General features: G+C 40.4%; 1 protein-coding gene across 6 annotated transcripts in view; it reads right to left on the minus strand.

Annotated features, from left to right (window-relative positions):
* The window catches only part of bnc2 (basonuclin zinc finger protein 2), a 583,190-nt gene that overhangs the window by 439,152 nt on the left and 128,154 nt on the right, over positions 1-15,884 (minus strand). For 3 of the 6 annotated variants that reach the window (XM_072589041.1, XM_072589036.1, XM_072589045.1), the window contains exon 2: positions 14,709-14,769. The exons of the other annotated variants lie outside the window; for them this stretch is intronic. In XM_072589041.1, coding sequence (XP_072445142.1) covers positions 14,709-14,769 — 61 coding nt within the window. The remainder of the gene's footprint in view (positions 1-14,708; positions 14,770-15,884) is intronic. 6 annotated transcript variants of the gene reach the window in all.

A 15,884-nucleotide genomic window follows, 5' to 3' on the forward strand; every position in this document is an offset into this window, starting at 1 on the left:
AACAGCAGAAGCAGCATGCAATGACAGAGTTACATGATACCATAATTTACAGAACAAACATAATCTCTGCAGTCCTGCAACATTTGATCATGAATGGTGGTGGACAATTAAATCGCTAAGATAAAGAGGAGGTTCCACAATAATAAAGTCATTGGAACAGAAGAGCAAAGTTGGTTGAACCTAATAACTGGACTCTTGTCCATTTATACATTTTGGTCAATTAATTTCATATCCTAAAATTAGTTTGGTGGAATTACTGGGAAAATATGTTTTCTGTAATAAGTGGTTGTAAAAACATTAGGCAATCTATCCAAAGCAATGCAAGGGGAGAGAATTTAAAAGTAAGGTAAAAATTAAAGTCAGTTGAATAAAGAGGACAGCACAACTTTCAGAAAGCAGAACATAAAATTTGAAACATCAAGATTGCACAAATGTATGAATTCGACAAAAGTCATTTATAAAATTGCAGACAATTTTCTTTGCATTAATACTGCAGTATTGACTGGATTTTGTTGAGAACTTCAAAAAGGAATTCTGTGAATCTTTGGCAATGCAGGTCATTAAGAGGTATTATTAGTGTATGATGCTTTTCAGACTTTGGAATTATTCCCAATTGGACTATGATGATCTTTTCTGGTCTTATTCACATACTATCAGTGACTCTAAAGTATAATAAGCTAATATTGAAATTAAACATTCTGTACTGATGCTAACTGCTTTAATAATATTGTTCCACATCACATAATTCAATGAACAAGATTGGTAATAAATAAACCTATCTCGATAGTGGCTACCACATTAGCACTTTCTGTTATTTATAGAATAGTCACTTGGTAGTATAGAATTAAGTATCACTGAAGAAGAGAGATATGTTGTTAAAGCTTTCTATCTTTCACTCATCAGGACAGACACAAGAACACCAACTTTCAAAGAGAACGACATTTACACTGCTTGAGAAACAGAATACTGGTTTGTTACCAAGTGGACTTTTATTGAACAAGGCATTACAAAGAAAAATGCACTGAGGAACCAACACTGTTCCTTGTGTCATACAAATTGTTATTCCATTTGAAAACTGGTACTCTTGAGTCTGTCCTGATGAGTTCAAGACAAACTTTCTTTCAGCAGTAATTTTTTACATTATTAAACTTACTGTTTATCTGAAAATGATTTGAATACTCAGGAATAATTTATTTTATTCTCAAAGGTTCTTACAGGTAGATTGTAATGGAATCTCAGGTTTGTTCTTCATGTTCAAACAATACTGATGATCTGTTAAGTGTACTGTAAATTGCAGAAGTTCATGAATGTATATGATTATCCCATTTTTCTGGTCCAAAGAATTAAGTTTTTGTGTCTACTCAGCAGTTAAGTCAACCTCCCCTTTTCAACCATGACATGGTATAATCACAATCATAGATTAAATTGTTCACCCCAAAACTCTTGCTTTACTTACTGGTGTCTTATAAATGGGAGCAAACAATCAAACAGGCAATACATGCTGTGTTGAGAAGTTGTGCAGGTGTTTAGGACATACCAACTCTTTTCTTTGGATGTCAATGACCTTTCACAAGGTGAGCACCCACACCATATATTTACTTTTATACATGACACTTACGTTGAGTCTTGTTTTTGGAAGGATTTTTTGAGGGTCCAAAGATCGACTTGTACATGAAGACCCACAATGAGTCAAGTAAGGCAAATCCTTGCCTATGCTGTTCCAGGCACCAGAATGCCACTGTGAATGTGTTTAACTGCTGAAATATTTGTTCATGAGTAAATCACCACACAGCAATACTGCCCCCCTGCGCTCCCCCCATCCCTCCCCCCCCCCCCCCCCCACCCCACCCCCCACCCCACCCCTGCCCAAAAACAACAACTAATTTGGATTCATAACATCAGAGAAAATCAGATTTTGTGAGTGGAAAATGCTTTAGTAATTTTCATTGATTATGTACATTAATTACAATTGTTTGCTTTTACATAGTGCCTTTAACATAGTAAAATGACCCAAGGCATTTCATATTGATATTATCAGACAAGACTCTACACTGAACCCAAGAGGAGATAGTAGGATGGATTTCCAAAAGCTTCATCGAAGAAGCTGGTTTAAAGGGACACCTGAAAGGAGAGACAGAGGTGGAGCAGTTTAGTAAGTGAATTCTAGATCTTAGGGACCACACAATTGAAGACATGGCCATAAATGACAGACCAATTAAAATACCACATAGGTAAGCTAAGGAGCGGAATTATTGTTGAGAATTCAGTTTCTTTATTTTCACATCTTCCACCCACCATAATTAAGATCACATGAGGACAGAGAGAGAACACGGAACTATTTTTTGTGGTGGGGGAGTCAAAAATAAGGGGGCACGACTTTATAATCAGAGATGGAATAGTCAGGAGTGATGTCAGGACGCAGTTTTGCATATGAAGGGAAGTGGAAATGTGGAACCAGCTATTTCTCCCAAAAATCTGTCACAGCTCATGTGTCAATTGAAAATGTAAAATTTGAGAAGAATATTCAGGTTTAAGCAGCAAAAAAAATGTGATGCAGTTCAGATACTGATCAGCTGTTACTTTCCTGAATGCCAGAACAGAATCAAAGAGCTGAATGGCCTCCTGTGCTCCTATCTTTTTATGTATTCCTCACATTTTCGGCTTCTGTTTTTGATTTGCACTATTTGTACATTTTTTTCTTTCAGAGTATAGAACGTGTTCTGTAAATCTGTTTTGAGAGCAATTACAAAGAGGAATGTGAAATACTTGAGGGGGCCAGAAATTATATTTTGGACCTTAGGTTGCAAAGGCCTTTGGAAAGTCATTTTTCATTTTGAATCCACTGTAATTGGATAGGAACATGACCAACATTCAGGGAAGCGTAATGTATTTGTAATCTAATACCCCAATAAAACATATATATTCACTGAGACAAGTGAATACATGGGAAATTATGACTGGATAAACAAACTTCGGATGGGTTAAGTACCCTGTGTAAAAACTTGATTCAATCCAAGCAAACAATCATTATAAGAATGACAAACTTTTGTTTCAAAATGTAATAAATCATTTATAAATGTATTAAACCCATAGCAGGAGGACGGTGAACATGCATTGGGATAAAAGATTGGGGAAAATGGGTGAAAAGGCTTGGTATTACTGTACATTTAAATAACAAGATGAACTGAAAAGGCCCATTCTCAGTGCCATCATTTAACATTTCAATGATAAAATTAAATCCTGTTTGACAGCCAAGGCTGGAAAATGATGATAACTCACCAAGTGTGATTAACAGCATAAAAAAGAAAGAAGCAAACCATTTATTTTTCTTTGAATCTGAAAGAAGACAAATCAACATTTTGGATTTGTACCTTCATGGGTTGCCCATGGAATGTTTCAAACATTGACTGAATTTCATTACTATCCATAAGAAACAAATGTCTCTTCTTCTGAGCCACTGCTGCTGACCCACATTTTTATTCAATAAGTCTTGCAGGTTTTGTTGGTGTTGTGTGGGGTAATAGATATGAAAGGGTTGATCTGAGCTGAGAGAAACTCATCCCATTCTGATATATAACACAGCCACTGGGTGGAGCATCAGGCAGTTTGAGCAAACAGCAGTTAGACTCTGGAATGGTCTCCTGACCAAGGCACATGTGGCTTTTTTTAAATATCTCTTTAGTCAGAGTTAACAAGTCAAAGAGTTAACATAATCCATCCATAGTTACTCAGATATAATAGACTGGACCCTGCTAACTAAGACAGGAACCTCTGCTTAGACTTATTCGTAATCCATCCTTCACCACAGAATGGAGAATAGCCTCTTAGATTGGCATAGGAATGAAGATTGGTGGAAGCTCCGTACTCCAAACACAGAATGCAATGTCATACATTCAGAAATCTCAGAAAACATACACAGATTTAATTAACGCCCATGCATATTTACTATTAACAATAAGATACAGTGGTTGGTAAACCCCACCATCACATTCTATTATAGATTAGATTACTTACAGTGTGGAAACAGGGCCTTCAGCCCAACAAGTCCACACCTCCCCACCGAAGCGCAACCCACCCATACCCCTAACCAAACACTACGGGCAATTTAGCATGGCCAATTCACCGGACCTGCACATCTTTGGACTGTGGGAGGAAACCGGAGCACCCGGAAGAACCGGAGCACCCGGATGTACAAACTCCACACAGTTAGTCGCCTGAGGCGGGAATTGAACCCTGGTCTCTGGCGCTGTGAGGCAGCAGTGCTAACCACTGTGCCACCGTGCTGCCCACAATGTAACAATAGATCTGAGGGGAAGAAACCCAGTAGAACTTGAAGGAAAATAGGAAACTTTTTTTTTGCAGACAAATGAGTCACCATTTTAAAAGCATTGCCAATTTAGCAAAGGCTCTGTAAGTCAGTCAGTCTGCAGCTGAAAGCATTTAAACTGATATCAGTCAGCACAGGCTTGTTAAAGCAACAACAGCTGCCTGCTGCATTCCAAGGTAAAAAGGCAACAAGACCTGTGGTGAAAAGAAGCTGGTATTGGCTACAGATAGTCACACATGGACAAGAAGGATTGGCGAAAATGCAATTGGACACTGAAGCTTCAGTAGTACGTTAGACTCTGAAAGAAAACGAGTAGAAAATTTATAAACCCAAGCTTAGAAGCTGGAAAAAATAAATTGGGAGTACTTCCTGGTAAAACAAACATTGTTGCAGTTGGAATGGGAATCCAAAATACCTGGTTCTCAGGACATGGGTTTGAATTCCACCAGCTGGTGATAATCAACTTCAATAAAAATCTGAAATTAAAAACTAGTCTAATAGCAACCATGTAACCATTGTTGTAAAATGACAATATGATTCACTAATCTCCTTTAGTGAAGGAAATCTATTATCCTACCTGGTCAGGTATATATTTAATTTGAGGATCACAATAATGTGGTGGACTCCTAAGTGCACTCATAGATTTATAAACGTTTACACCACAGAAAATGACAAATTGACCCACGTCCACGCCAATCAACAAAGATCTGAGTGCATTAATCCCTTGTTCCTGATTTTGGACCAAAATCCTGGAGGCCAAGGCAACACAAGTGAATATCTAATTATTAGAGTCATAGAGGTGTACAGCATGGAAGCAGACCCTTCGGTCCAACCCATCCATTCCAACAAGATATCCTGGCCCACATCTCTCCAAACCCTTCCTATTTATATACCCATCCAGATGCCTTTTAAAAGGTGCAATTGTACTAGCCTCCACCACTTCCTCTGGCAGCCCACTCCACCATCCACTGTATGAAAAAGTTGTTCTTTTATGTCTTTCCTCTCACCCTAAACCTATGCCCTCGAGTTCTGGACTCACCCACCCCGGGGAAAATACTAAGTCTGTTTATTCTATCCCTATCCCTCATAGACCTATATGAAGTCACCCCATAGCCTCCAACGCTCCAGGGAAAAGAGCCTATTCAACCTCTCCCTACAGCTCAAATCCTTGTAAATAGTTTCTGAAACCTTTCAAGTTTCACAACATCCTTCCAATAGGAAGGAGACCAGAATTGCATGCAATATTCCAAAAGTGGCCTCATCAATGTCCTGTACAGCTGCATCATGACCTCCCAAGTCCTGTACTCAATATTCTGACCAATGAAGGAAAGCATAACAAACGCCTTCTTCACTATCCTATCCACCTGCGATACTTTCAAGGAGCTATGAACCTGCACTCAATGTCACTTTGTTCAGCAACACCCCTTAGGACCTTACTATCAAGTTTGTAAGTCCTGCTAAGATTTGCTTTCCCAAAATGCAGCACCTCGCATTAATCTAAGTTAAACTCCATCTGCTATTCCTCAGCCCATTGGCCCATCTGATCAAGATCCCATTGTAATCCATTGCTTAAATGTTGTGGGAATTTCGAACATACCCATCTTTTCAGGCAGTGAGATCAATCATCCCTCATCATCCTCTAAGTTAAAAAAGTTTACCTCAACACTCCACTTAGATTTAAGCTAAGTGGTAGAAGGCTATGTCTCCTTGTTATTTGACACAGCTTATCAGTGTTTTCTCATGTCTCAGACCTTCCAGACCAGGGAACATTTCCTCTGCAGTCCTGATTACACCTTCCCGATAATATAGTGACCAGAACCAGCTGTGGCCTAACCAATGTCTTTCAGGGTAACATCCTTGCCCTAGTATTCTATGCCTCAGCTAACAAAAGCAAGTCTGTCTTCTTAACCATGTAATATATCTGCCCTACTAACTTTGTGGATCTCTGGATTTGCACACTAAGTTACCTCTGACCTTCAGGATTATCCAGGATCAGACCATTCACAGCATAATCCCTTGTCTTGTTAGGCCTCCCAATGTGCAATACCACACACTTTTCTATACTGAATTCCATTTGCCACTACTCTACCAGCTTACTGGTCAGTTGATATTCTCCTGCAGTTTACAGCTATCTTCCTCAATATTTACCATTCTACCAATGTTCATGTCTGAAATGGCCTATCAAGGCACTGAGTTCCTATCAATCCAAAGTTACAAAGTGTAAACAAGAGAAAGAAAACTGATGGACCACCCAGTATCAACCTGGACATTAGAAATGGAGACAGTAAACACAGCCCTTTTGATTCCAAAAATACCTTTTTATCAAAATCTGGTATCATGTAACAAAGTCAGGACAGTTATCCATTTATGAGTCAAGCAACAACCTGACAGTCATACTCCTGGGGTACCACTATTATCCTTGGGTATGTCCTGTCACAGTGGCTTCAATGTTCATCACCAAGACTACATCGATAGCACCACTAATGATCAAGTGCTCCAGGTCATAGCTGTGAGAATGAGTCTACAAGAGGTCATGAGTGAACCAACAAGAGGGAAAGACCTGCTTGACCTTGTCCTCACCAATCTACCTGTCACCAATTCATCTGTCCATAATGGTATCGAGAGATTGACCATAGGATAAAAATTAGATTACCTAGGAGTGAAAAGTTAGCATTAGTCCCAGCTCAGATGTGTTGTGATTAAAACCCAGGAGTGGTTATTTAAAATGAATACACCGAAACTCCAGGATGAAGCTTTCTGTAGTTCCAAATTAAATGCTGAAGTCCTAAATACCAGGAATGGTGTTTTGGTACTCTACAAGAGCTGTTTTGTTTCATTTCAATTTATAAAGGAGCATTTTGGAATTATACTTTTAGTATGTGTTTAGAAACTTTAAATTTGTATTATACATAGATGTTTGGATTATTCCATACTGTCTTTGTTCCTTTTGTAATAACCATCCATTTTGTTGTTCAAGCAAAATCTGCAGTACTGTGTGTTTATGGTTCAGTGAGGGACCACTTTGTTTAAACTAAAACAAATAAAAATGTGATCCAACAAAGTAGGTTGCCTTGTACAGTAATAACATCTACTGTGATCATAAACTATCGCCATGCAAAATGGGATAGATTTCAGACAGATTGATCTACTCAAATCTAAGAATCCATGAGCAACTGTGGAACATCAGCAGCAGCAGAATTGTATTCAAACTCAGTCTGTAACTTCATGGTCCAGCATATCTCCCACTCAACTATTGCCAACACGTTGGGTGATCAACTGTGATTCAATGAAAAGCGCAGGAGGGTGTGCCAGAAGCAGAACGTTGCATATCTAAAAATGAGGTGCCAAGCTGGTGAAATTACAATGCAGAAATGCTGATATGTCGAACCATGGAAGCAGCGTGCATTCTATAATGGTTAAGTGATCCCGTGGCCAATGGGGCAAATGTAAGTTGTGCAGTCCTGCAACATCCAGCTGTTAACGATAGTGGACAATAAACCAAAAGATATCAAATAGGGGCTCCACAGCCACCCGTATTCTCAACGATGGATGAGCCAGAAGTGCTGAGATCTATTGCAGCCTATTCCAGAATCCCCATCAGCACAGATTTCATTCTTCAACCAATTTGATTCACTCATTGTGATATCAAGAAATGGATAAAGGCAATGACAACATTCTGACAAGAGGAGAAAGTAAAGACCGCAGCTGGTGGTGATCAGAGTCAAAATGTGCGGCGCTGGAAAAGCACAGCCAGTCAGTCAGCATTCAAGGAGCAGGACAGTCGACATTTCAGGCATAGGCCTCTCATCAGGAATGTGGAGGGAGGGAAGGGGGGGTGAGAGATAAATAGGAGCATGGGGGTGGGGAGAAGGTAGCTGGGAAGGCAATAGGTAAGTGTAGGTGGGAGGTGATAGTTATAGGTCGGAGAGGAGGACGGAGCAGATAATTGGGAAGAAAGATGGACAGGTAGGACAGTTGAAGAGGGCGGTGCCAAGTTGGAGGGTTGGATCTGGGATAAGATGAGGGGATGGGAGATTAGGAAACTGGTGAAGTCAGTGTTGATGTTATGAAGGGTCCCAAGGTGGAAGATGAGGCATTCTTCCTCCAGTCATCGGGTGGCTCGGATTTGGCAGTAAAGGAGGCCCAGGATTTACATGTCCTTGGCAGAGTGGGAGGGGGAGTTGAAGTGGTCAACCACAGGGCAGTCAGTTCTTTCATGCGTGTTCCTAGAGATGCTCCCTGAAATATTCCACAAGTTGGCATCCTGTCTGCTTAATGTAGAGGAGACCACATCGAGAGCAATGGACACAGTAGATGAGGTAGGCATATGCACAGGAAAATTCACACCAGATGTGAAAAGATCCTTTTGGTCCTTGGACAGAAGTGAGGAGGGGTGGTGTAGGCACAGAATTTACACATCTTTTGGCAGCAAGGTTAGGTGCCAGGTGTGGAAGGTGGCTTGGTGGGGGATGTGGAACTAACGAGGCAGTCACAGAGGGAATGGTCTCTGTGGAATGTAGATATGGGTGGGAAGGGAAATATTTCGCTGGTGCTGGGGTCTGATTGTAACTGATGGAAATGGTGGAAGATGATATGCTATAACCAGAGATTAATGGAGACCTACTGGTTCTGTGCTTGTTACAATTGGAGGGGTGGAGTTCAGGGGCGGAGGTGGGGGAAGTGGAGGAGATGTGCTGGATGGCATTTTTGATCACATGGGAGGGGAAATTGTGGTCTTGAAATAGGAGGCCATCTGGGATGTCCTGGAGTGGAACTGCTCCTCCTGGGAGCAGATACGTTGAAGGCGGAGGAATTGGGAGTAAGGGATGGCATTTTTACAGGTGGGAAGTTGGGAGAAGGTGTAAGCCAGGTAGCTGTGGGAAATGGTGGGTTTGAAATAGATGTCTGTGTTGAGTCAGTCGCCAGAGATGGAGACAGAGAGCTCCAGGAAGGGGAGGGAGGTGTTGGAGATGGTCCAGGTGAAATTAAGGTCAAGTTGGAAGGTATTTGTGAATTTGATGAACTGTTCAACATCCTCATGGAGGCACAAGGTGACGCAGATCCAGTCATCAATGTAGTGGAGGAAAGGGTGCTGGATGGTGCCAGTGTAACTGTTCCATGTATCTGACAAAGAGGCAGGCATAGCTGAGGCCCATGCAAGTGCGCATGGCCCTTTGGTCTAAAGGAAATGGGAGGATTCGAAGGAGAAGTTGTTGAGGGTGCAGACTAGTTCAGCCAATCGAATGAGTGTGTCAGTGGAGGGATACTGGTTGGGTCCAGGAGAGGAAGAAATGGTGGGCTTGGAGCCTTCGCCATGGTGGATGGACTTGTACAGGGACTGAATATCAATGGTGAAAATGAGGTTTTTGAGAGCCAAGGGAACGAAAGTCATGGACGAGGTGGAGGACGTAGGTGGTGTCCCGAATGTAAGTGTGGAGTTCCTGGATCAAGGGACAGTGTTGAGATATGAGGGGATAAGTTCAGTGGAACAGGAGCAGGTGGAGACAATAGGTCAAACTTGTCAGTCAGATTTGTGGATATTGGGTAAGAGGTAGAACTAAGCAGTGCAGGGTTCTGCGACTATGAGATTGGAGGCTGGTCTGAAGTGATGAGATTGTGGCTGGTCTCAGAGATGATGGTTTGGTGATGGGAGTTGAGGTTGTGGTCGAGGGAGCAATAGGAGGAGGACGTGTCTGTGAGTTGGTGCCTGGCTTCAGCGGTATAGAGGTCGGTGCTCCAAACTACCACTGGAGACTCACTTGTCCGCTGATTTAATGGTGAGGTTGGCATTGGAGTGGAGGGAATGGAGGGCTGTGCTTTGTGAGGGTGAGAGGGTGGACAGGTTGAGGTGGTCAACAACACAACTGCAGTTTGAAAGAAAGAAGTGGAGGGTGGGTAACAGACCAGGACTGGGTGTAGTAAAGACTTATGCTGCAGAACCTGCCGTGCCCGTAGCCAATCTGCTCCTGTACAACATTGACATCTACTCAGCAATGTAAAAAATCTCCCAGTTATGTCCTGTATACAAAAAGAGCAACAAGTAGAACCCAGCCAGTTACCAGCGCATCAGTCTACTCTTGATCATCAGCCAAGTGATGGAAGAGGTCCTCAACAGTTTAATAAAGCAGCACTTGCAAAATAATCATCTGCTCAGTGATACTCATTTTGGTTTCTGCCAAAGCCACTGAGCTACTGCTTTCATTACAGCTTTGCTCCAAACATGACAAGTGAACTCTACATTCAAGGTGGGTGTGACTGCCCTTGATGTCAAGGCTGCATTTGACAGAGTGTGACATTTGATAAACTCTATCAAAACTGAAGCCAATAGGAATCAGGAAAACTCTCCACTGGTTGGAGTCATGTTTAGTTTCAAGGACTTTTTTTTTATTTGGAGGTCAGCGTCAGGACATCACAGTAAGAGTTCCTCAAGGTGATATCTTGGTACAACCATCTTCGGCTGCTTCATCAATGACCTTCCATCCAGCATCGGGTCAGACATGAGGATGTTTGCTGTAGTACAAAAACATTCAACACCATTCACAACATCTCAGTTCTGGAGCACACTATACCAAGACCTGCCGAACATCTAGACTGGCTGGTTAATGTCAAGTAACATTCATGCCACAAAAGGAGCAGGCAATAACCATTTCCAACAAGAAATAATATAACTACTGCCCAAACCCCCATTATCAACTGGACAAAGACATAATGTGCCTGCAAAAGTATGTCAGAGGCTAGGAACTCTGCAGTAAGTATCTCACCCCCTATCTAAGAAATGCCTGTTCACAATCTCCAAGGCAGAAGTCAGGAGTGTGATAGAATACTCTTCACTTGCTTGAAGGAGTGTAACTCCAAAGCACTCAAGAAGCTTGGCACCATCCAGGACAAAGTGCTTGCTTGATTGACACCACATCCACAAACATTCTTTCCCTTTACTACTGACACATAGTAGCAGCAGTGTGTACCATTTACGAGATTTATAGCAACATCTCTCCAAGGCTGCTTAGACAGCATTTTCCAAATCCACAAATTTCGACCACTGGAATGACAAGGGCAGCAGATGAATTGATAAACCACCATCTGCAGATTTCTCTTCAACTCAAAGCCACCCTGACTTGAAACTATATTGCCATTCCTTCATGGTCAATATGTCAAAATCTTGGAACTCCCTTCTTAAAAGCACTGCTGTTGTCCTTACACCCCAAGGACAGCAGCAGTTCAGCAAGGTACCTCACACCACTATCTTCACCAGGGCAATTAAGAATAGAAATAAATGTTAGACTAGTCAGAGACGTCCACATTCCTCGAATAAACTTTGAACAAGTTACAGCAGTAAAATTCTAAACATGGCAATAACTTTATTTTGTCACTGGGAATATTGGAAACACATTTCAGTCCACTTCAGAAGAGGTCTAAGATCAGTAAAGCATTTCAGAGGCAACTGATGTTTTGTTTAAAAGATCAGAATATCTAATTACAGAAAGAGCACAAATAGACCATTTTTGGTTGGGAAAATAGTCATGTGACTCATCCCACCAAGAAAGGAAAAGGGTGCAAACTCACCATTATTTTCAAAAAGATGGGAAAGTTCCCAAAGAGAAACCAAAGAGACAGGGATTCTTTATTTTGGTTTCTAAAATAGAGAAGATTAAACTAATAATGCAGAAAAACAAACAAAAAAACCAAACTTAGAAGTACTAATTTGGCAGTACAGACTTGAGCACTGCTAATGGACTTGAAATTACAGCCAACAAACCGACAGGGAAGGGGTACAGAAGGAATGACCCCTCAGACTGAAGAAATGTTACACAGCATAAAGAATACCTGATGTTCAAAAATCTGTCTGTTGTGCAGAACAAATCTCATTCTGAAGTAAGGAAGCATGTTTTGTCCTCAAAATTCTGCTGATGTAGTTTAACTATTTCAGAAGGAAACTGCCATTGGATCGATGTAGGAAAACACATCCAGTTGAACATTTTATCAGTCTTCCAAGATTAATGATGGAACATAAAATGATTCACTCGTGGAAATCATTTGGCTTGGAGTCTCAGGTTTATTTCAAACAATCAGCATTGAAGAATCCAAAGATTACACAAGGCTACAAGAAATATTTTCCATCCCTAATACCACTGAAGGATCATCAAAAAAATAATAAATCAGGAAAAATTTCAAAGAACATCTAAATACTGCTGCTACAATTGAGCTAAAGAGTTCACGTGAGATCATGAGTGAACTTCTAATCAACACAGTCTGAACAGCATTGCTGTCTGCTACAGAGAGTGGCAAAGCAGAACAGTCAATCCTATTGATAACATTGACATAATAGAAATCTGCTACACCAGGCAACATAAAATGAAATAAGTCATCTCACTTGCGAACCTCTTGAGAGATCACCACAGATCCACGACATGGCACTTAGGATGAAATTTCACCTCTCACCTGCATTTGTGTCCTTCATGAAGGACATTCATAAAATGCAATATTCTCCAGAAAAGGTGATCAACTCTGAACAGCAACCATGTCACCAGTTAAACATATTCTCAACAAAAAAGTGTTAACAATATGAAGGATCTTCAAGGGAAGAAGTAAACGAATAATCAATGTTCAGGTCAACTATCCATAAGCCAATAAACTGCAATTTTCCAAGTCTGAAACATATGTGCTTGGGAAGAATAGTTGAACTCTTAGTCCATTTAAGCCCATGAAGTCAAAGACTTGAGACAGTGGAGTGAAGTTGTAGCTGTAAAATTAATATCATTGTTTATACCATGAGTTAATCAAGGGAAGAAATGTTTAGGAGAGATAGTGTTTAAGTCAATGGATATGATAAGGTTAATCTGAGTTGAAATGAAGCTCCATCCATCTGCTAACTCATACAGTCACTGGTTGGAGCATCAGGTAATTGAAGAATTTTGGGCAGGCAGCAGTTGGACATGAGTATAGTTTCCTGATGAACACGTACGTGTTTTCTCTACCCCTAGTTTTTAATAGTTAATATGCTTAACTATTAACGTAACCTGTATGCAAGTACTGAGATTTAATAAACTTCACTCTGTTATGTAAGAGAACAGACTCTTCTGCTGAGACTTAATTGTCATCCATCCTCCACCACAAACTACAGAACAATCTCTCAGACTAGGATAGGAAGAAGGATTGCTCGCATTAGCAATCTGTTTGATATCCAGGCATCACATCACATAATAACATGTTGACAACAATCTCATCGAGTTATCTTGAATCTTCAACACAGAAACAAGCCTTTCAGCTCACTGGACCCTTCTTGCTTTTCACGTTTCATGTGAGTTGACTCCCATCATTAATTCACTCCATTCCTTCAATGTATCTTACTCAGCAGGTGATGCATTGACTCCATCAGTGGTGTCCCACTCCCCACTACATTTCCCCTCAGACCCATAACACCCATTCCATTCTTCTCTATCCTCCCCATCTACCTGGATTGTACAATCAAATCTTGCATCATCCCAAGCCCCACTTACCCTTGCCTCTCATGAACATTTGAATGTATAATTGTAGTTGTAGTTACAGGCATACAAATACAAAATGAATTACACAAAGGACAGATATGGTACCAAGTTTAATGAGGATTAAGTGTCTAAGGTTTCCTTCTTTTCTACACACCAATTTTAAAAGAAGTTAGAAACTGCATCTGCTTTCCAGAGAACTCATGACACATTTAAACACAGCCTGAACTTGGCCAGTTTTGATTCACACCTGACAAGTTCAGAAGAAACTTGTTTGTATGCTGTTAAGTCAACATCAAGAGTTAACTGGCATCAGCAATAATCGTGTGTGGGTAACAGCAATCAGATTATCTGCTGTTATTAGTGCGTTTGCAGCATTTCCACCATCAAGGATAATATGATCCTTGCGTTTTGCCAAGTCCTGACAATTCAAATATAATTAACCAGGCAAAAAGGGACTCTATTATGTGGTAGACTTTACTATGGAACTTGTTAATTTTAACTGTGTCCTGCATCAAATTGGGATTAATTTTTTTTCCTCATTAAAGTATCTCAAAATTTCCTTCCCATACGAAAGTAATTTTGCTCTGAGAAAAATAAATTTTTGGTCCTGACCCCTTTGTGGGTGTGAAACTGGCAGTTTCAATAATTGCTTCCATACAATATGGAATGTAAAGTTTTGCATGCTTTTTGAAGTGTGAATTAAATGGAATTGTCTGTGGAGTACAGGGATGTTTGTTTACTTTGTTTTGCTGGTTACTTCATTTTGTGCAGTATTTTCAGGCTGGTGATATGTATCAAGGATCTTGTTCCTTTATATTGTCCAAAATGACCTTAGAAATACTTGTTGTACAAAATGGCATTTGTGAAAACATTGCATATGATGTGTGTTGCATTACCCTCAATATCATCCAAGATCTGAGCCCTCGTTCAGGTTTAATCCAGTTTATTCCTTCAAGGCTGAAATTAAATTGATAAATATTTCAATCAGTCAAATATTTTCTGAGGATTGACAACTTAAGGCATTTTAAGGGTTAAAACCAAGGGGCTTCTACATCTCATTGGTGTCAATGCATCACATTCTCAAGCAGTTTAGTTTAGTTACTACAAAATTCAGATACTCCTGTCAAAATGATGAAGGCTAATGTTTTCAGACTATTCACATTTTCTGATCCAAAAGCATATCCAGCTAAGGATGGCATTTTGAAATATGAAATTGTTTCATTGAAATTTAAAACCATACAGCAATCCTATTTACCTTTAAGTAAAAAAGAAGTTGCCTTATCACAACAAAGGTTCACCAATTGTAGTACCAAGAACACTCAGAAAAACTAGAGTCAATCTGAATCAGGTTGAAAGCTCTTCGTGATTGGGATTGTTAACCTGAGCCAATCTGGAAAGCCTTGGCTGACCAACACAAATAGGAGATTAGAATCTCCTCAGTTGAGAGAAAAAAATATAACCAGGAGATTTAAAGAAAAAAAAAGAAAATATATATATGTAACCAGGAGATTCGAACCTCCTCAATTTAGGGTTGACTCTGAGCTGGCTGACTAGCTACAGCCAGTGTACTGTGCACTAGTAAATAAAAGGTGATGGGACACTAATCTCTAAGCAATTATTTCAGCCTAACTATCTCTAGCTGTTTTATCAATGACCTTGCTCTGCCATAAAGTCAGAAGTGCAAATATTGTGGTGCAGAGGTAGAGTTCCTATCGCTAGACCAGGAGGTCCAGGCTCAAGTCTCACCTGCTCCAGAGGTGTGTAATAACACCTGAACAGACTGATTAGAAAAATAGGTTAAACTAAAATTATGAATATTCACTGATGTTTGAGCAGTATCTAATACCATGCACAATTCCACAGATGCCAAAGTATTCTGTGATCATCTGCAGCAAGCCTGGAATGACATTCAGGGCTGAAGCTGATTGTGAGAAGTAGCATTCACACCATGCAAGTGCCAGGAAATAAGAGTCATACAGCTTGGAAACAGACCCTTCAGTCCAACCAGTCTATACTGAACATAATCCCAAACTGAACTAGTCCCACCTGCTTGCTCTTGTCCTATATCCCTC

The sequence above is a fragment of the Chiloscyllium punctatum genome, chromosome 2 (assembly GCF_047496795.1).
Source record: "Chiloscyllium punctatum isolate Juve2018m chromosome 2, sChiPun1.3, whole genome shotgun sequence".
NCBI lineage: Eukaryota > Metazoa > Chordata > Chondrichthyes > Orectolobiformes > Hemiscylliidae > Chiloscyllium > Chiloscyllium punctatum.